General features: G+C 43.5%; 1 protein-coding gene across 1 annotated transcript in view; it reads right to left on the bottom strand.

The window, feature by feature from the left end:
• LOC121696181 (pinin-like) overlaps nucleotides 1-7,241 on the bottom strand; it is a 95,969-nt gene extending 88,728 nt beyond the window's left edge. Inside the window, exons 1-2 of the mRNA XM_042077525.1 lie at nucleotides 7,129-7,241; nucleotides 4,496-4,923 (exon numbers count right to left, since the gene is read on the bottom strand). Of these exons, the coding sequence (XP_041933459.1) occupies nucleotides 4,496-4,909 (414 nt within the window). The 5' untranslated portion in view covers nucleotides 4,910-4,923; nucleotides 7,129-7,241. The remainder of the gene's footprint in view (nucleotides 1-4,495; nucleotides 4,924-7,128) is intronic.
• Between the last annotated feature and the right edge of the window lie 14,771 nt (nucleotides 7,242-22,012).

Below are 22,012 nucleotides of genomic sequence, written 5' to 3'. Positions count from 1 at the left end.
TGATAAAATGGCCCATTATTTACATAATACCGGTATTACGATATTGTCTCAATTACATATCGTTTTCAAAAATATATCGGTCGTAGTCGTAATACCGATATATCGCCCAGCCCTAGTTCAGAGTATAAAAGTGTGTAACACTGTACATACATGTGGCTATAGGCTAATAGCCGGACTACACCGAGCCCACAATTGGCTAAGCGTTAATGTAGTTAGATAATACTACCTATCTCACATCTGTGCCAACTCCCTAGCTGTTAAAACAGATAAGGAACAGAAACAATCGAGAGAAAGCCTTCTCACTGCAACATTGAGAGCGGATGGGCTAGATTTCCTGCACTAAAGCTAGATGGCAGAGAGCAGTCAAATTTGATCAGACTATCTCAAGAGCCAATCTGTTCACCCACTGAAGAGCAAGATGGGGACATTCACAGTTACGGCGACACACGGCAAATAAAACACCTTCCCTCCACTGCGCAGTTTCTGTCAGAGGACAAAAGCTAGCGACCCAAGAGAGCTTTTGCAAAAATGGATGTTTACGACATGACTTCTAGTTTGGAACTCAAATACCTAAACTCAATTTAAAAAGCCAACATAGCACAAAGACCTATCTAGGTTCTGTAGAAAAGATGCATTTTTATCCATGACAGTACAAAATAGCAGACTATAAAATCCCACATGGAACATAAATCTATCTAAGTAGGGAAAACAGATTAATTTTATTTGGCAGGCTATAAAACCCTGTCCACTTAGCCCCATATTGTTGAAAAACTATAATTCCACACACATCTTCCATCACAGTGCAGCTTATTCTGTGGGATGTGTGTGCAGCACATTAAGTCGTAGCGTGAATGAGTTCAATCTGTGGGATTACACCCCAAATTACATTCCCCATTCATCTTCCTGAGAGAAAAGATCCTTAACAATAACGCGCCAGGAACCTATTCCCAAACTAATCACGCTTAATGAAAAAAATACGCTAAACTTTCTCTTTTTTTGCGTTCCCTTACTTCTCTCTCTTTCTGTCCCTGCTTTTTTGTCTCTCACTTTTCATTACACTGCCTGCGAAAAGACAATAAAGAGCACACATATGCACAAAAGAGGGGAAAAAGCATGCATATACAAAACAAATGATGTCTGTAGGGAGAGGTGTGTGTGTGTGTGTGTGTGTGTGTGTGTGTGTGTGTGTGTGTGTTCCTGAAAATGGGACATAGTTAGAGGAGGGGAAAAGAAAAGTGCAGACTCAGTCTGGAGATTTGAACTTAGCAGGCCCATGGTTACTCAGCTGTTGTGACACAAGAGTGGGGTGGGGTGTCCTGAGGTGCGTTCATATTCGCAAACATAGGTGAACGTTCACAAACGTTTGCAAATCATTTTCCGTTTGCCTTTTTCCACAAACATTTGCCACAAACACTCGCAAGCAGTTTGAGGATGTAGTTCTCCGCGAACATGGATAGAGAGTTACCAATCGTTCAAATTCATCTGTTCATACAAACAACGTTCTCCTCCGTTCACGGAATTTGAACGCACCTCTGGGCACATGAGTAACACTGGATACCCCACCACCACCTCCCCCACACCCCCAAACGGAAGACACTGACTCAGGGACACTCAGAATATTACAAGATTGGCTTTCAGACATCGAGGGGAAGTTGTGGACCTTTAATCCCCTGATAGGAGACATTCATACATGCACTTCACAGGCCCATTGATACAGTATAATCATTTGAGCCGACATCTAGGAAAAAATATGAGCTCCAAAGATGAAACCAACCAATGAGAAGATGTGTTAAGTTTGCAATGTTATGATGTCAACTTATTAAGTTAGTTAGTTAGTTAGTTTATTAGTTGTCCCCTTAGGGAAATTCTTTTTCACAGTTTCCTACGTTTTCATCGTACATGGTCACAGGATGGCACATACAAACATACATATTTCAGACATCTTAGACATTTGATACAAATGGCATCAGACATTTTAGGCATAATATGACACAAAAATCACAATTTAGGATTTTTAAGGATTTTTCAAGGTAACATGAATAGCTTCTGAACCACACACCCAAAATCTTGACTCAGCAACTGATAACTTAATAACATACATAACAGTTATTGACACACACTCAGGAAGTTCTACGCATGACTAATCTCTCCATATTTTGCTTGTCCATTTCAAAAGTGTGAAAAGATTTCAAACTCTGCTATATTGTGGTCCTTCATGTAATAGTCATATCATAATGAAAGCAATGCAGGCTATACTATAAACGTTATAACCGGTTAGAACTGCCTCCTCCATGCACTCTCCACCCCTGCTGTCCAGGATCATTTATCACTAATCAACAGGCGTGGTGTGTAAAGCAGCCGAAACGATTTAACAAGTGGCCACCAATGGCCGGTTCCCGCCAATGACAGTTTGATGAATACACTTACTGGTCTAATCAATGCAGCGATGCCAAGTTCAAGAGGCACAGAGCCCCGGGCCCACAACTATAAATTGCCCTGTCTGCCACGCACACCACACCACACCACACTGACTCACACAGGTATGAGTGTGTGTGTGTGTGTGTGTGTGTGTGTGTGTGTGTGTGTGTGTGTGCTTGAGCATGACAGAGGGGCGCGAGAGAGAATGAGAGTGAGAGAGAGAGACAGAGACAGAGAGAGACAGAGAGAGAGAGAGAGACAGAGATAGAATGTGAGTGTGTGAAAGAGAGAGAGGGTGTGTGAATATGTGAAAGACAAAGAGAGAGAGAAAGAGAGTGCATGTGTGTGTGCACGTGTGTGGGAGACAGAGCGAGAGACAGAGAGTGTGTGTGTGTGTGTGTGTGTGTTTGTGTGTGAGAGAGAGAGAGCGAGAGCGAGATAGGGGGCGAGACAGAGACTGACATACTGCTGTAAAGACCGTGACATCCATCCAGCGACATCCATCCCAGGACAGGACCAGTGGAGGCCCAGAATGCTCTCTAGCCAGAAACCAAAGAAGCAGTGATTTTAAAACAAAAACCTGGACAGCGAGATCACCAGAACCAACCAACCAAACCGACCCACTGTTCCTTCATTTATCACATGAATCACAGAGAATGCTATTCAAAAAGCAGCCTTCAAACCATCCAGGGGTGTGTTTCTAGAAAGGATTGTTGGCTAACCTCCGTCGCAATCTTGGTAACTACAACCATTATTTATTGATTTGGTGTATCTAGAAAGGATAGTTCCATTGATCAGTCGCAAATATGGTTGGAAAGTTTGGTGGTTGGAACGACAGATCGAGAACAGTCGTTGAAGTGTCATTCATCATGGAAATTTGCGGTTGTCAACGTTTTAAATGCAATAGTCCATCTATCCATTCATCTTGAGTGCAGGGCTGTAACCACGGAGATTGTGATGGTGGTTAGACACATCCACTCATTCACGCCTGCGACTGAGCAGACAGAAACATTTCCTTCCATTCATTATAAGTGGGTTGAGCATTCTCAATAATTACAATGTATATGATGTAGCTCATTTTTTAACCCTCAACTTATACCATGACATCAACAATAAACTGTGTTTTGAATGACGGACCTTGCTATTTTCAACCTAACAACAATGCTTTCTAGAAACAGTTGTAAGTAGGTCATTGTTGGGGCGAAACTTGCTTTGTCCCATGGTGGTTAGCTTTTCTAGAAAAGAACCCCTGAGCGGAAGCAATGCAGTGTCATTCAGTTTCACTTGTAAAACAAGAATTTTCACTTGTGACCACTAATGATCACTGACAGTTTTGATTGGAGAGATCTAAAAACTCATTTAAGCCATGCTACAATACATGGTTTCCTCAATCGTTCAAATCTTTCAAATCTTTTCACAATACATTCCCTTCCAAATGCTGTTAAACCTCCTGGATGCTTCACTTCTGCCTAGCCATTAAAAACAATATGAGGCTGTTGTTATTGATGTGTCTGTGGATGTGTGTGTGGTGTGTGTGTGTGTGTGTGTGCACATGTGTACCACTTCAGTATGCATAACCCTTGCATGTGAATACAAACATGCATTGCTAATGTAATATGCAATGTATAAATCTATAATATAATCCAGATGTCAAATGTAAAAAAGTCAAATCATATTATTCTCAAGATACTCAAGAAATGAAGGCCAAACAGTCAAAATATACCTCCATGAATCACCTGAGATGTTCAATTGTCACATGCATGCCAATGACCAAATGCACAAACCCTGACCATTTCATTGCAAACGGCCACATCAGACCCAATTCAGTCCCACAACCGGCCTGTATCCGGCCCACATCCATGCACGCAATCACACTGCTATCAGCTCACACAGCCAATCGCATCACAGCTTTCCAAATTCATATGCGCAGCGGCACCAGCCAGACAGCATTAGTCTGGAAAGGAGAGGAGAGCAGGGAGGGGTGAGGGGTTGGCCAATGCAGAGCCAGGAGGATGTGTGTGTGTGTGTGTGTGGGGGGGGGGGGGGGTGCAAGGGAAGAGGGGGAGGGTGGGCTTACTTTTCTGTCGTCTCGGTGGACGAGTGTCAACGGCGCGTCCTTGGTGAGGCCGAGGCTGTCGGCGGGCTTGCTGGCGCCGCCCTCTGTCTGGCTGTGGTCCGACGGCTCCGCTGGCTGGCTGTGAGCGGTGAGGCTCTGGGGCTGGACGTGCCCCTGCGTCTGTGCCTGCGTCTGTGCCTGTGTCTGTGCCTGTGTCTGCGTCTGTGCCTGTGCCTGTGTCAGTGTCTGGCTCTGAGACTGAGACTGGGACTGGGATGAAGAAGGCTGAATCTGAGGCTGGCCCTGGTCCTGGTCCTGGGGCTGGGGCTGGGGCTGGGGCTGGGTGGACTGTCCTGTCCGTGAGGGAGAGAGAGGCAGTGGTGGGGGAGACTTAGGCTGCTGCTGCTGCACACCACTCTCAACCTCCAGCTCCATCTTCCCCTTTACTGCTGATAGAGAGAGAGAAGGAAGAGGGAGAGAGAGAGCAAGAGAGAAAGAGAGAGAGAGATAAAGACAGGAAGAGAGGATACAGAGAGGGGAAAAGAAAGGGTGACAGAGGAAGAGAAGGAGACAGAGGTATGAAGAGGGGGAAGAGAGAGAGGGGGGGAGAGAGATAGAGTATAGGAATGGAGATAAATAAGAGATGGACAGATGCAGAGAGACAGCAGCAGGAGGTGAAGGGACAGAAAAAAGAGAGAGAGTGATGCAGAGAGACCGCAGCAGGAGGTGAAGAGAGAGTGACGAAAAGAGAGAAAGAGAGTTAGAGGACATATGAGTAAAGGAAGATCAGTCACATAAGCACATGAGAGGGTCTGTTCATAATGCATACATGTACTGTATGTATTGTAATAAACAATATGTATACAGTTGTGGGCCGGTCAGACTCAAATAATCAAATAAGCCCTGGTCAGACTCAAATAAGCCCCTCTCTGTATGATCACACACACACACACACACACACTAACACACAAATACAAACACATAAGTCAATAGATTCACACAGAGAGAAATACTCATAAACAAAATTGGAAATACTTGTACAGATTATTTACAAACTGTGTATATCTGTGGTTTATGGCAACAGTGTCTGGACATGTCAATATGTCGTAGAAACATAGACATAGCTCAGAATCTCTCCAAAAATCTCCTAAATATGACACAGAGAAATCAAGAGCATCTCTTAAATATGACACAGAGAAATCAAACCTCTCTAGAACCTCTCTGTGTAAGGAATACATCTTATGCCTGAAGAGAAACAGCACGGTAATGCATTTCCACTTTATTTTATATTGCTTTATATCATGTCCAGTCAGAGGCAACTACTATGTATTCATCAGGTGTGCTCAAAGACATCACCGAGGCACAGGCAATCCATTACCAGAAAATCAAACTGAGCTTGGACAAAGCAAGGACATATCTCGGCTCAATCTAGCCAGGCATCCGCTCAATTCGTATTTGATTTCATCAGTAACTTAATTTCTTGTCATTTTATGGCTGCTAGGGCTGTCGTTAGTGTAGCAAAGTAAAAAACTTAACAAATACAGTACAACAAGTGTGTGGTGTGTGTGTGTGTGTGTGTGTGTGTGTGTGTGTGTGTGTAAGTGTGTATGTGTGTAAGTGTGTGTGTGTGTGTGTCTTACATGAGTTGTACATGTGTGGTGTGGTGTGTGTGTTCATGCATCTGTGCCATTTTAGGGCAATGTGGTCACATATAAAGTCATCGTTAGGTTAAGCATGGTCTATTCTAACCTGAGAATGAGGTTGTCCTGCTGATTAAATAAACCTTATGGTGTAAGCCTTAATAAACAGATAAACGTGATCGAAGACCAGGCATATGGGTCATAACTTTTTGCAGCTGCAAACTATAAATAACACATAAAGCCTATTCTATCAATTGCAAACTGTGTGTTCTTAAAACAGCATTGGCGTTCTTTAAATGTAGTAGGCTAAAATAGACTGCTTCAGTCTGTCAACTGAAGCAGAGCCCAGTGACGAAATTGTCTGACACCAAGCCTAATGACGTAAAGAACTACACGTGCCCCCACAGTCGCAGGTGTGAAAATAGTGAGCCAGGCAATTGTCATGATCATGAATACCACAAATAGCCACCCTGTCAAGTTTTCTAAGATGCAGTGCTGTCATAGCCTATTTCACTTCATGTAGCCTTAGGACATCCTAGCTACAAAAACATAATGCATGCTTTACATTAGCAGTGTCCAGTCCTGAATGGACCATTTTTAAATGATATCGAATGGACTTCAGAACAGCACCAAAGACGGATTTGAATCCTACGGCGGCGTATCAAACATGTACATCGGGCGACCATCACAATGGGTTGATTAATAAAACAGAGAAAATATTACAGTGTTCCAGTATGGGGAACACAAAACAATTTTATTGCAACTGAAATTGTTTCGCATATCCTGACAAGCAATGCTATCGAATGCGAGTGCAATCCAGCTTACGCTTGTCTAAAAAAAAAATGTATCTTGCCTCCATAGGCTATTCGCGCTCGTCATTAGAAATAGCCTACTCCTCGTTCGTGGCCAAATGACTCAAACTGTGTCCACTACACTAGTCGGAGATATCTATAGCGTGTAGTAAATAACCATGTTCTGCATAAAGAGAAGTGCAGCTATGGAGCACCGAAATACCTCTTACTTCAGCGTTCCAGGTTATTTCAGTAGCATATCAAATGGCGCTGAAGGTTCTACCGTCTGGCATAAAATGGGACAAATAAGCTGATAGACTGAGTGAATGAGTAAAGTTGTTCCTCCAAACTCGCTATAGGGTTGTCCACACGGATCCACTGGTAAGCGACCAGATACAGTGCACCACACAAACTATGCCGATGTCACAAGCGGGCGTGTCCCTGAGCGCAGTCACGGGCCCGCCTCCGCTTTGCAGTTCGGTCGAACAAGTGTCACAAAAGCGCTCGGTTCCCGTGGAGGCGGAGCACGAGGGAGGGGCAGACCGGCTTCTAAAGGTGATGCTGGGTCAACTTGTCAAATAGTCAGGCAGTGCGTGAGAAGGTGATTAATGTATTACAGTAACCTAGGCTCCAAATCACCGACTGCATTACCGGTGTCCAACGGTTTAATTCGCGTCAGCTGAAAGCTGGGGACTCTAGTTAGACTGTGTTAGGTCTGCAAGCACCAGGGTAGCCTGTTCTGTTACTTTGGATTAACACTTAGGTTAGGTACCACATTACTTTACATTTTAACCACATACTAGTTTTAATAGCTTTGTTTACAGCTATAGGCATTCCTCAAGAGCTTGATTAAGCGACAGCCCACCTTTGTGGTAATATTATAGATCTAGAAATTACTAACATTAGCCTATACAAATATATTTACTCTGCATTGGCCCATTTACTCAAAATGCATTTAGTCTGAATATCAGTTGCTTCTAGCAAAGTTTGCATGAATGCTTCCGACCAGTCGCGTTGGACAAAAACGCGTAGGCTAGTCTATCTCCACAATTTATCGTACGTCTGTTGTATATGTCATGTTAGCATGTGAGGTTCATGAGGTTTCTATAACCTCTACGCCAATTTCCCAACATGGCACATAGCCTGTCATCTGGATCATCTGGCTACCTTTGAGACTGTGGGCCATCATCTTTTTAGGACCAGTTTCAGGTAGGCTATGTTTCTCTTTACTGTGAGTAATGGCAATAGGGCAGGCCTATGGTGTAGACCTACAATGTTTAGATACGGAACTGATGCCTTTTGTAAAATCCCATGACATCTTTCTGTCCTTAAAATGCATATCGACTCTAGCATGCATTTTTTGTTTTGCTCTTGAAATAGTAGTCTAGGCATGCAGGAAGACAGACATACAATTATACCTCTATTGTTAGCAAATCCTTTTACATAAATACTCCTCCTTTTCCTTTCTCTTTCTCCTCATCACCATTATCATCATCTCCGTCCATCCATCCATGTGGGTATTTCGTCTAACTGCTCCCCGTTACCAAAGTTTGCATAATTGCGTTGCTCAAACTAACCACGGGGTGGCGATATCAGCCTATTCTGAAAATCTGAGTGAGTAGAGGAGACTAGACAGGCACCGGAGCTTGCTGGAATCCTCTCTGCAATCTGTTTAATTTATGTAAACACCAGGCACTATGTTTTTAGTTTGCTACGCATTTAAATAATTGACAAATATTTTGTACAAGTCAATTGAAGTTTAACTAATAATATAAGTATTATATTAACTAGGCCTATTTGTCAAATTATGTGGCAGTGGGGCAGAAAAATTACATTAACATTTACGTACAATTACACTTTTATCTGACACATTTCATTCAAGCTACTGTGCAGAAGAGACCTTAGGTAGAAATCTATACTAAATCAATCAGTACTATTACAAGAGGATGAGAGTGCAGACGTTTCAGTACTGATCAAAGTGTAGTCGAAGGAGAAGTGGTAGAAGGAGGAGACGGAGGTAGAGGAGGGAAGAAAGGGATGATCATGGTAAGACATGTTAGACAGAACAAACAGGAGGCCTGAATTGCACTAATACCTGTGCAGTCTCTTCATATCTTTACTCTCATTTAGAGGTGATGCTTTAACCCAGACAACTTCCCCAGATGCAGTGGCATACGCTACAAACTGTAATGCAGGCAGCCCATAATTACCAGCTCTTGGAGTATGCGTTTATGTAATTATTATGATAAAGTGAATGAGAAAAGAGAAATGTAGCCTAAATAATATTGCATAGACCTATATGAACCACCGCTAGGGGGTAGTTTTCATTGTATAAAAAAGTGTTATCACTTAAAGTTACGGTGTAGGTATATGCTTCTACCCATCCTTGCAAACCATGAGATGAGGATGAAGCAGGAGTCTACCCACCTTGCCTCCACCCTCCCACCTTTCTCTCACCTTTCCTATAGCACTGCGTTCATCCCTCCACATCATCCCTACCCACCCACCCGATGGTAATTCGTGATTACAAAACAAATGCATTCATCAGGGCCTACAGGCTGGATGGGGGAGTAAGGGAGGGAGTGTGCGACGGAGGAGTGTAGTAGTGGGCCCGTATCTGCGCTCACAGACCGGTGTCGGAGGCGTCACATGTGCGCTGGCCATGCCGAGCCTTCACCTCCCTTCCCCGGGGGGACCAGACGCGCCAAATTTCCAAGACGACGAGGGAACGCGCCCAAGCAGTATGACTGCACCGACATTTGGGCTCTCGTCTGTGTTGATGGCCGCGTCCGGGTGCCAACGGAAGCTAGCCAGCCAGGCTGGGCGCGCGCGCAGCAGGACAGCATTCAGCTGGATGTCTCCCGCCTCATCAGGCGCTCTGTGTTTGAGTCAAATAGGAACGGGAGGAACACACCCGCTGTCCTCATCATCCGCCTAAAGGCAGATGTTTTTCGGCAGTATTGTTATCCAGCTAGCTGTTGTTAATTGTTTTTCCTTGGGAGAGGCCAGAGGAGGAACGTGCCAAAGGGGTGTGTCATCAAGACGTTCAGTGCAGGGTTGGGTGGGGTGGTGGTTGCTGGCATTCTATCGACGTTCTTCAAACCATTAATTCCATACGTTTTGTGGGAAATATATAATTAATAGGCTAACGTTACATTTTGTAATTTCCTAGGGTTAGTAATTTGGCTATACTTTAAGGGCTCCGAAATAAAATAAAATAAACATCAATTGTGAAGCAAACTCTGCAAACTGAGGAAGTGTGTATCATATCGTCTAAATTTGCACCCTTTTAAAAATAAGGCAAAGTTGAAATAGGTTAATGTTCTCCCGTCGAGTATCTAAGTGTGCAGGCAAGAATTGCTGTGAGATTCTGTGGTAAAGTGATTCCAATTAACACGTATAGGGTCCAAACCCTCATTACTGTGCTGCGATCTCTCTCCCTCTCATCAGGCAGGCGATTGTACTGATTGAAAGCGACTGCTTCCATCTGGATATGCGGGGGTCCCTGTCTGACACTAGAGGGCGCCGCAGCACCGCCTCAACCAACTTTTGACTTCCTGATAGACAGGGACGCTTGGTAAGAGGCAGAAATTACAAACAAATAAAAATAAATATACACTATTGTTCAAAAGTTTGGAGTGACTTAGAAATGTCCTTGTTATCATCACTAATGTTGTAAATGACTGTTGTAGAAAGAAATGGCAGATCTTGAATGCAATATACAAGTATACAGATGCCCATTATCAGCCACCATTCATCCACTGTTCCAAAGGTACACTCTGTTTACTACTCTGATATTATTTTAAAAGGCTAACTAAGAAAACATTAGAGAACCCTTTTGCAATTATGTAAGCACACAATATAATCTGAAAACTGCTGCCCTGATTAATAAGCAATGCAACTGATCTCAGCTGGTATTCTGTCTATAATGGAGTGGAATGGAAATTTCTAAGTGACCCCAAACTTTTGAACGGCAGTGTATATTAAAAGCAAATTAAAAACAAATATGAATGGTCTTATATATAAGATATATATATATTAAAGATACTTCAGATTAAAACCAAATTGGCAATCCCAAACATTGCCTACAAGGCCCAAATAATTTATTATGGGCTCTTCATGGTAAGGTGTATTAGAGTATTGTATTCTTGCGTTTGTCAGAATACAGATTATGTGTCTTAACAGGCTTTAGTGTATTATTGTTGGATTTGACTCTAATGTCCACCAGGTAATCTTTTCCTATTGTATGTGTGTGTGTGTGTGTGTGTGTGTGTGTGTGTGTGTGTGTGTGTGTGTGTGTGTGTGTGTGTGTGTGTACTGTATGTGTTTGTGTCTGCGGAGAGGGGAGGGGGTGGAGGTGAGAAACTATATGCATGAGAATAATTGGTTTGGGGTTGTGTTCAAGTGAAACTGAGAAAATTGTATCAATGTTGTGTTCAAGTGAAAGTGAGAGATTTATTTATTTATTTATTTGCCGTTTATTACTCTTTGAAGTACAGTGCATGGTCAAGCCCTAGCAATGCCTATCCTTACACATATACTGTACAAACACACACACACATGCATGTGTACTGAACTGGATCTTACAGAATTTATTGATCAGTAGTTAAACATGCATGCTCTCAGGATGCACCGTCCAAGAAGAGGGAGCATTTTTACACAGGTATGCACACACACACAGACACCTCCACCTCCGCCACCACCTCCTGTCACCCCACAAACCTTACTGCTGGCGGTGAGTCATAGCTGTCAAACCAGCAGCCGCTTCTCAGTGACAGGGTCCGCCCCCGGGCCCAGTGAGTGACAGCTCGCCCCGGCTGGCAGAGTTCACAAGCAACCGATGTTCGCAGGCAGGCCTTCGCCATCTCATCTCATATGTACAACAGTAGAGTAGCGCGCGCAAACACACACACACACACACACACACACACACACACACACACACACACACAGAGGCCTGGACAAGATCTGCCATGCATGGTAGGCGGGGAGGAGAACATTTGAGTCACTTGTTGACACCCAACAAGCTCAGTCATTAACTTCTGTCTTACTCACTAGGAAGGGATGTGAGTTTTGGTCTTAGTTCGCCACCTTTGCAGCGGAAACTGAGCAGGGGTTGCTGCAGAGCAGTGGGGTCTGTGTGTGTGTGTGTGTGTGTGTGTGTGTGTGTCTATGTGTATATGTGTGTGTGTGTGTGTGTGTGTTTGTGTGTCTGTGCTGCTTCAGTCATTTCTCACTCTTTTTCTTTCTCTTTTTGGTCACACTTCATCAATGCAATACTGTTTTATACTGTATACTGTACTTTGAGATGCTCTTTCTTTATCTAACCAATAATAATACACAACAATATGATATACAAACCAACAATAGCATACCATTGTCAAGCATTTATTGATATCTTTAATTAATAAACACAAATATGACTTAAATATCATTAAATTCTGCAATACAAATATCAAGATTACATATCATTTCCAAAAGTGTGGGAAGGTGCCTAGTGTATATATATAATAATTTCCTGACTTATCTATTTGCAGAAGAGAAAAGAACGGAAGTATCGTATGCAGTACCTCCTGGAAAAGCCATGTCTGTTTATGTTTGTGTGTTAGTGTGTGTGTGTGCGTGTGTGTATGTGTGTGTTTCTGTGTGTGTGTGTGTGTGTGTGTTATGTGAGCACTAACAGGGTGTCCTCTGAAAGCGAGTGCTGTTTTGAGTGTAGCCTTCTTCATTAGTAGCGTGCGTGTTGTAACGAGGTCCTTGCGATTGCACGCCAGTGTGCGAGTTTGTTTTGAGTGGAGCCTCGTCATTAGGAGGCGATGCGTTTTGTCAGGGTCTCCGCTGTTTGTTCACCACCGTGTAGCGGGGTTGAATCATTAGGAGCACTTTCCCTCTAACAAGGTCTTTAAAGCTGTTGGGGAAACACATCTCTCTCTCTCTCCTTTTCCCTCTTTCTCTCTTACTCTCGCTCTCTCTCTCTGTCTGTCTGTCTCTCTCACTCGCTCTTTGTCTATGTCTCAGGCAGGTTTAACAATGGAGAGCAAGTGAGAAGTCTATCAAGGTCTATGCGGTTGATGTTTGTGTGTTTCTCCCTCTGTGTATGTGTGTCTGTGTGTGTGTGTGTGTGTGTGTCCATGGGTGTGTGTTTTCAAGGCCATCTTAATTCCTGTAATTTAGTTTTGACAGACTCACACATACACACACACACACACACACACACACTGCACACATGCACATAAATTACATACTGTACAGAGAGAGTTCCCTATCTGGCCCATGTACGGCAATTTGCCCTTTTTAAAAACCAAGAGCGGCTTTAATAATGCGTCGTAATGACTGGGGGGCACGGGCAATGTAACAGGGTCATTAACAGCGTGCAGAACCTCACTCTCACCTCACGACTCGAGTGTGCTAACTTAAAAAATACTTTTTTTACTTTTTAAAATGCAACAATCGAAAATATATACAAAGGTGTGAGAGAGAGAAAGTCTGACACCCTGGGCCTGTTGCTATTGCACATTTCCAACCACAGTGTAGACTATAATCCGAAGCACAATCTGTAGGCCAGAGTGCTATCCCACGACATGCCACGAACACACACATTCACACACACTCTCACACACACACCATGTGTGCATGTGTGTGTGTGTGATCTTGGTGGTTGACAGAATTGGCAACCAGATAAAGAGTGCAAAAGAAGAAATAGCATTTTATATTATTTTTTTTACCTTGTTTTTTAACCCCCCCCACTGCCCTCCCTCCCTCCCTCCCTCCCACCGTTCTGTTGCTTTTACAAGCCCGCTCTTTCGGCTTGTCCTCAGTTCGCTTGTTCGTCTTCGGTTTTTTGGGTTATCGCAGCTGCGCTCTTCAGAATGCTGGTGTTAGTGATCTGCTTTTCACAGTTTCACACTACTGCTCAGCGCGACTTCTGAACTAGAGCCTCATTTTTTTTTTTTTTTTACTTTTTCACTGCACCCAAACCAAATGCAAGCAAGTCAGCGAGTCCGGACTCTAACATTTCCCCCTGATGTTTTAGACTCAAAAGGTCACACTCCGAGGTATATAAATATAAATATTCTTGAATTTCCCCTGGGGATCAATAAAGTATCCATCTATCAAGTATCTATCTATCTATCTATCTATCTATCTATCTATCTATCTATCTGTCTATCTATCTAAAGACCAAAACAAGAGCTTATATATATTAGTATTAATATCACTATGTCAATAGGCTGACGTCTATTCAAGTCCAGCCTTGTTGGTGAGACCCCACATGGTATGGGCGAGGATAAATGTACTGTATGTCTGGGCAATGTTAGTTTAGTGACTGGACAATGTTTCATTTGTGACTATTAAGAAACAGTAGACAATATGTGATGGGGGGAAAATCAGAAGGGGAAAATTCATTACAATTCAAATGTGTTTTCCTCTAAATGGGCTTTTATACAAAAGACACAACTGCATCTCCCTACTGTGTCTGTCTACTGTCTGGAAGAAGCTAGAGGATCATCAATGATGGACCTGTGAAACTATAATGAAGTTGTATTGACAGGGGAGAGGCCTGCTTAGAGGTTTCTGTGTGTGTGTGTGTGTTTCTGTATTTGTGCTTATGTGTTTGTGTGTGTGTCTTTCTGTATTTGTGTGTGTGTGTATATCTGTGTGTCTGTGTGTGTGTGAAGCACTGCGGGCCACATGGACAGATTACGGTGTTACAGTTGCCGGCATAATGAGCCGGCAATCCTCCACCACTGGCTTCAAGTGTGTATTCCCTCGACACAGCCGCCAAAACAGAGGTGTAAATTAAAGTAAAACGAACAAGCACGCAGGCACCAGGCCGTCATTTCTTCCTTCTGTGTGTGTGTGTGCAGAGTGTGTGTGTGTGTGCCGTGTGAAGGTGTGGCAGAGAACCTCCCTTCACTCCTTAATGGGAAGAAAAAAAATATTTGAATATGCCTGACATTTTTTTACCTCCCTCTTGTAGTCTCTCTCTCTCTCTCTCTCTCCCCCTCTGTGTATGTGTGTGTGTGTGCCTGCGTGTGTGAGTGTGTGTGCGTCGCTCTTCCCCTGTGTTTCCCCTCAAGTACTTGTTGGGATTTGAAAACTGACGGCTCATTTCTTAGTGGCGTGACAGAGGTGACAATTTCACACACAACTCACCTCCTTCAGTTTAATCCAATTAATTCAGGAGCCGGTGGGATGCTGCCGCACCATCTGATTAAACGCCCTTAGTCCTCATCTCTCATGCAGTTGGCTGACTACTTGCGCTTGGATGTGTGAGTCTGTGTGTGCGTTTGTGTGTGTGTGTCTGTTTGCGGTAAAGTTTTATTGCACCAGTACTTTCTTGGCCCCACATTTTTTGAGACCCTGAAAAAATTGAACTAGCATTTGTTGTACTTTTTTAAATTATTATTATTATTATTTCTTCTGACCACACAACTGTTTTCCCTTGAAGCTTAATCAGCGGAATGTTCCTGTCATTTGCATATGGTTTGGGGAGCAAAGTGCTACATCTCTTTGCACTTTGGTGAATTTCTCTGACCACGGCAGTTTCTTCACCAGTCTTAAGGCTCAAAGTCACATGAGGACAAAGAGCCACATTAACAAATACAAGCATTCCTATACATGTAGACTTAGACATAGACATATTGACATATGGATATGTGTTATTTCTTTACTATGCATATTGAGAGGTGAAAACCAGAGGGGCGTAAGTGATATATTTGGTGAAATTGAGATCATTATATACATCAAATGAAAGCACTTGATCAGCTTTTTCTACTGGCAAAAGGAGAAAGTCATTTTAGAGTTTTTAGTAAAAAAACAAAAAAACTTGGTGAAATGTCACTTACACCCCTCTGGTTCCAAGCCTCTTCATATTTGCACTTTATTTTAAGTGTTTAATATCTTTAGAATAGTGCTGTAGCGATTGTAATTTCCTCTAAATGTTGGGGTAGGATGTGCTTTGTTGGTTTGTTATTGCTTTGATAGATTTTTTCACTGAAGTTATCTCCTGTTTGTAACAGAAACAAAAAACAGCATCAAGGTGCTTTTCATGTTTTAGGAAGTCATTATTAAGCACACTATTATAATCCATAAGTCAGCCAGTGGCATAAATGCCGCTGGTATTGTTCACGCTACAAATATTGGGACACTGGAAGTAGTTGTTTTAGAAATGAAACCATTCTGGTGTTCTTTGACTGATGAAAACATGCAATTATTTGAAATGCAGAACCACCAAAAAGATAACCAATATGGAAAGAGGAACTTTCATTTGTCTGCTTGACCTGGACACACACTTTTACAGTACATAGAAATTGAGTGGGCAGGGGAATTTGCCTTCTTATCTATAGACACAGATCATTTTCCTTCAAAATGTTAGGTCACTTATTCATTAGTGATGTGTTTTAAATGATGAGACGAGGGGGATGTCTGGAAAATGGAATGTGAGAGGTGGAGAGAGGAAGGTAAGAATAGAACAATAGCACCTGCTTCTGAACACATATTCTCCTCCTCAAAACTCACACAGAGACAACTTCACAAGGGGATAAAATTGTGTAAAATATCATGCAGTCTTCTCTCTCGCTCTCTCTTCCCCCTCTCTCTCTCTCTCTCTCTCTTTCTCTCACACGCATTCTCTCACTCTCCATCCCTCCTCTCTGCCGGTGCTAAATCACACGTTAGTACAGCCAGTGGAAGTGTTGACAGTTTTACAAACAGAAATGTAAAACGCCATACTTGAAGGGGATGGGAAGGGAGTGGGGGGGTGCCACGGGAGTTTTGGGGTGGAGTCTGGCCGAGTAGGAGACGAATGGGCTCTTCCTCCGCCCCGGCTTCAAACAGCCCGAGAAGTAAAGTTATTTTAATTACTGTACGCCACACCACAGCGCCCGCCTCAGCTACAGTGGCCACCCATCACAGGCAGTGACCAGAACAGAGAGAAAGAAAGAAATAGAGAGAGAGAGATGGGGACAGAAACTTAACAGAGACATCCTATCCAGCTTATGATCACAACTAAAAGAAATATATTTTGCATTCAGTGCATGGCGCTGCGCATCAAGCGGCCAAATATAACATCAAATGTGCCCCATTCTTTTCTTCACACCTGCAGTTGGAGCTAAATACTGTATGACGACTTGGTCGAACGCCACGTGGTTCAATTTAGCTGCAAGACCGTAGGGTATGTTTTCTAAATGTTATAAATACATTCGCGTTTTATTTTGTTTTATTTTAGTTTTATTTTGTTCGGGGTTATTTTGAACGGTTTTATGTAAGGGACACGAGATGTCTTTGCTCCCAGTGAATTTGAAGCACAGGGTGTCACATATGGAACTACAGAGAACATTTCAGGGCATTGTTCTCATCTATCCCCCTGGGTGCACGCCTTTATTTCCAGAATTTATGATTTTGGAGCACACACACACACACACACACACACACACACACACACACACACACACACACCCCTCTCCACAGTAGAGCAATCAGCAGACGTGAGAGACGTTCCCTGTGGGTCGTCCTTACCCGCTGAGAACCAGGAACATTCAGAACCACCGAGAGACACCCCGGGAGAAAAAGGTGCCCGTGTAGATGCCCGATCAATACTCTGCCTGCGATGCCTAAGGTGAGGGGCCCGCGAAGGAACCGCTTTATGGGGCCGTGAGCAGAAGTGGGCGAAGCTATTAGCGACCGCAGGGTTCCGTTAATTGTTGAGATATTCAACTGAAACCCCTTAGGAGAGAGAGAAAGAGAGGGACAGAGAGAGAGCGAGAGAAAAGGAGATAGAGAATGAGCAGAAAGATGGGGGTGGGGGGTTTGAGGAGTCACCACAGGGGGTAAACTGCGTAGCTGGGTGTCTCAATCTGGAGAGTGTGTGTGTTTACAAGTGTGTATGTGTACAGCATCTAGTGTGTTTATGAACATGTATGCATATGTGTGTGCTTATGTACACTAACTTTAAGGATATACTATACTGTGTGTCTACTATACTAATCAGAAGTATAGGTGTGTGTGTGCTTGTGCGTGCGTGTGTGTGTGTGTTTAAGGCTCTGATTGGCACGGCCCATCCCAGGACTGGTGGGTCTGGAAGGCGGTGCTGCTGGTGGTGGTGGCGTCTCAGCCTCCATGAAAGGCGTCATTAGAAAGTGACAAAACCGCCCCCGGCAAAACTGGCCTTACACAATGATCAATTGTGCCGGGGAGATTGAAAGGGGACCAGTGTTGGGGCTGAGGGTGGGGAGAGAGGGAGAGAGAGAGAGAGAGTGTAGTGGTGGCAGCAGGGCCTCAGTACAAGGTCCTCCATCCACCTCCTGCGGCTTTAATTACCACCAGCAGCACCTTCCCATTACCAGCACACGCATGGCCCCATAGCTACGGTGGAGAGAGAGGGAGGCAGAGAGAGAGAGAGATAGAGTGGGAGAAAGAGAGAGAGAGAGGAAGGGGGGCAACAGAGATAAAGCCAAACGCCTCATTAAAGAATGGTAATCATCGAGGGGGACGGGTAGTTGACCAGCCTGAAAACGCAGAGCTAAGTGAGTGACTGAGAAAAAATGAAAAGAAATACAACACACTCTCACACACAGAAAGAGAGACAGAGAGTACCACATGGCTGGCTTGTCCTCCCCTTTCTTCTCCTCTCTTTTCTTTTTGTTCATGCGTTTTGTTGGGAGAGGGTGTGGTGGCTAAAGAGGTTCAGATGGAGTGCCGTAGGGAGAAACACCAGTAGGCCCATGTAAGTGCCAGGGGGTTCTGTTACCCCCCCCCCCCCCACACACACACACACACACACACACACATACCCCCACCCACACCAGCCCTCAACACACAAATTAGCCCCCCAGTACACTTCATCTTCTGGATCTCCGACAGAGAGCAGTGTGTGTGTGTAACTCAGGTCAAGCCGGATCCAGTGCAGTCCCACCATACACAGCCCTAATCTGGCCTGAAGACAGACAACTCTATCAATAATCTGTAGCCATTAGCGTTAGCATATATTTAGCACTTCTCATTTATTGGTGACTATAACTGTGCACTTTAGCTGGGCCCATGAAGCCTTTATATACAGTAGCTACCACAGATCGAGGAGTCGCACATTAACAGGGCAAGTTTCTCACCCACAGCGCGAACCCCAAACCTCACCTAGGTGCGACTGGATACATTCGGCAACGTGGGGGTGTTTAGGAGGGAGGGAGAGAGGAAGGGAGGGGGGGGGGGGGTCGGGGTTGAGGCAAAATCTCCACTAGTGATATCAGTTAGTGACACAATATGAATCACACTGTTTTTGCTTGTACAGAGGAGAATGTGACCTCGACACTGATACTGAAAGTGTCACGCAGAGCATGGCTAACACATTGAATGTAGTGATGCAGCGTGTCGTGCTAAATGTCGGGAGTCCTCCCAAGGCCTCATGTGACGAGAATCCGTAGCACCTTCACCGCAAAACCTGCATCTTCACAGATGATACACACTTTGACCACATACATCCAGGCAATACACACACACACACACATATACACTTTGACAACATGCACACATTACAGGCACAAATTCTCTCTCTCTTTCTCTCTCTCTCCAACACACACACACACGCCCCTCAGTGCAGCTCCAGCCAAAGTCATCAGTCCCAGCACACCTGAGCGAGCATATGCAGTCCATATTCAAATGCTAAATCCCATCATGGGCCCAGTGGAAGAGGGCTGGACGGGCCCCAGATCTGCCTTTCAAATGAGCCCGGCCCCAGAGCCTCATCTCCAGGTGTGAGCGGAAGGGAATCCCCTTCTCCGGATTACACGGGGGCCATTATTACATGGAAGGGACAGGAGTCTCAGGGGACAGAAAGAGATAGAGAGAGAGGGAGGGATGCACAAGGGGACTCATATCAACAAACTGATGAACAGATCAACTCACAGTACTTATAACCACATCTCATTTTGTTCTCTGTTCATTTTGTTTGCTTCTATCCTGATCTTGCTTTCTCTCTCAATCTATCTCTCTGTCTCTGCTTCTTTACAGTACTTTCAGTTTTATTTTTCCATCTATCTCTATTTCAGCCACAGTGTTCCTGTATTTTCTGTCCATGGTGTTTTGTAATTAACGAGAGAGGTAAATATAGGATCAGGGGATCACATGGACAGCAGCATAGGCCCTGTGTAAGCTGCATAGCTTTCCTTTTGGTACAGAGCTAAAGGAAGTCCAACGTGCACATTCTTCCTGCAAGACCAGACAAAATGAAAACACTGAGCTGCACACAGAGAGGCTAGTTGTAGAATTACTCAACAATGACGACATTTCATTGGTAAATTGCCATGTAAGTGTTGTCGTGTTAACAGGGCCTAAACCTTGTGTTTAGATAATGTTTGTTTCTCCTGTGTTCACATGAATGTGAATTGGCCTGTGTGTATATGAATTGGCCTGTATGTATGTGTATTGGTCATACACATGACACATACACATACACTCACAAACACACACACACACACACACCTCATATCCCACAGAGCCCCACACCCACCTCACCCGTCTTCCTCGGTATTCGAGTCATCTCGTCTTTGCATTCACACTGAATACCTCACACGTGCCCCGCACTCGGTCATCAGAGAGGAGTGTGCCCGCTAAGAAGCCTCCATCACAGGTGTCTCTAGATGTGGCACCACCCTCCCTCAAAGGGAAACGAGAGGGGTCGCCTCTTACTTGGCCTTAATGTAGAGAGCCCAGCTGCCTAAACAAAAAAATCATTTTTTTGTGGTTTTTGTGTGAGGAAGAGCAAAGGAAGTCAAGAGAGACAGAGAGAGAGAGAGCACCTGTGGTTGTTGTTGAACTCCTTTTTCTTGAATGGCCTCTGTTTTCTCTTACATTTGTGTGTCATAGGAAAAGCTCTCTTGTCTGTTGCACAGCAAGCCCATTCGGTCAAGAAAGCACACAATACAACATATTTCACAATCAATATTTTTTTTTTTTCAAAATTGATCTATCTATCTGTCTATCTATCTATCTATCTATCTATGTAAATGGTTGTAAATATGATTATGTGTAAGTCATTGACTTGAAGCTAGCTGTGCTAAAACACTGTGCGTGTGTGTGTGTGTGTTTGTGTTTGAGTGTGTATTTTCTTGACCATATGCATGTGTCTGTGAATGTATGTTTGCTGTTCACAAGCACTGTGGAAATCACACTTAACACTGCAGGAACTCACAGCTTTTAAGCCACAATTTAAAATAACCAAGCTGAAAGAAGCAAAGAAAAAAAAACCTACCACAGCATGCAAGAGCACAGAGACATACTTGCAACTGTAACCCACCTTAAAGTTTGGTTCCTAAGACCATAGCTTTAGTTTTAGAATGGTTTGAGTACAATAAATATATAAATATGAATAAAAAGAATAAATATGAACAAATAGTAAAAACAAGAAGCTGAGTTTACATGATTATATGTATTTATTTTTCATTCTTTTTTTGGTCTGCTTGAAAGTGAATATATTCTAAAAGACTTTTATTTTGGTATAGTCATCTCCTAGGTGAAGAGTTTGTTTTTTTCATTGGAGAGTCCACATGAATGAATTTGATTAGGCCTATAGACGTGATTGATAACCCTCTTAAGAAAAATAATACTTGTGTAATAATCTACCTTTTCTAAATCTACCTATCGTATCGAATCATTTTACCTTTCCTTGTACCTATTTTTCTACGTATATTGTTGAAGCTAGAAGACCTGTGGTTTTTAAATCTCGAACTCTGGTGAGTTGAAATACTCCGCTAGCATTCTGCTAGCGAGTGATTAGCACCGTTAGCTGCTAGTGCATTCATTTTAATAGGATGATTAGCATGCTAGAATAACTGAGCTAACTAATTAAAAACCAAAAAAGCTTTTACTGTATTGTTCTTTTAAGTGCTGCTATTGTAATGATATTTTCTTTATGTGTGTTTTTGAGTAATATAGAAGTTCTTAAAGCAACACCAAAGAGTTTTTTGTACCTTAAAATAATGTTTCCAATGGTTTCAGTGGTTCATTAACTCGTAACAGGTTGAACGGCACTTCTGCATTCGCTTCCCGGCCCTCTATCGGCTATAACCGCACTATGTAAGTTTGCCAGATCGGGTAGCGGACCTGTAGTTCGA

This window comes from Alosa sapidissima, chromosome 21 (assembly GCF_018492685.1).
Source record: "Alosa sapidissima isolate fAloSap1 chromosome 21, fAloSap1.pri, whole genome shotgun sequence".
Classification (NCBI taxonomy): domain Eukaryota; kingdom Metazoa; phylum Chordata; class Actinopteri; order Clupeiformes; family Clupeidae; genus Alosa; species Alosa sapidissima.
The sequence above is the reverse complement of the archived record's forward strand: the minus strand, read 5'-3'. Positions and strand labels throughout refer to the sequence as shown.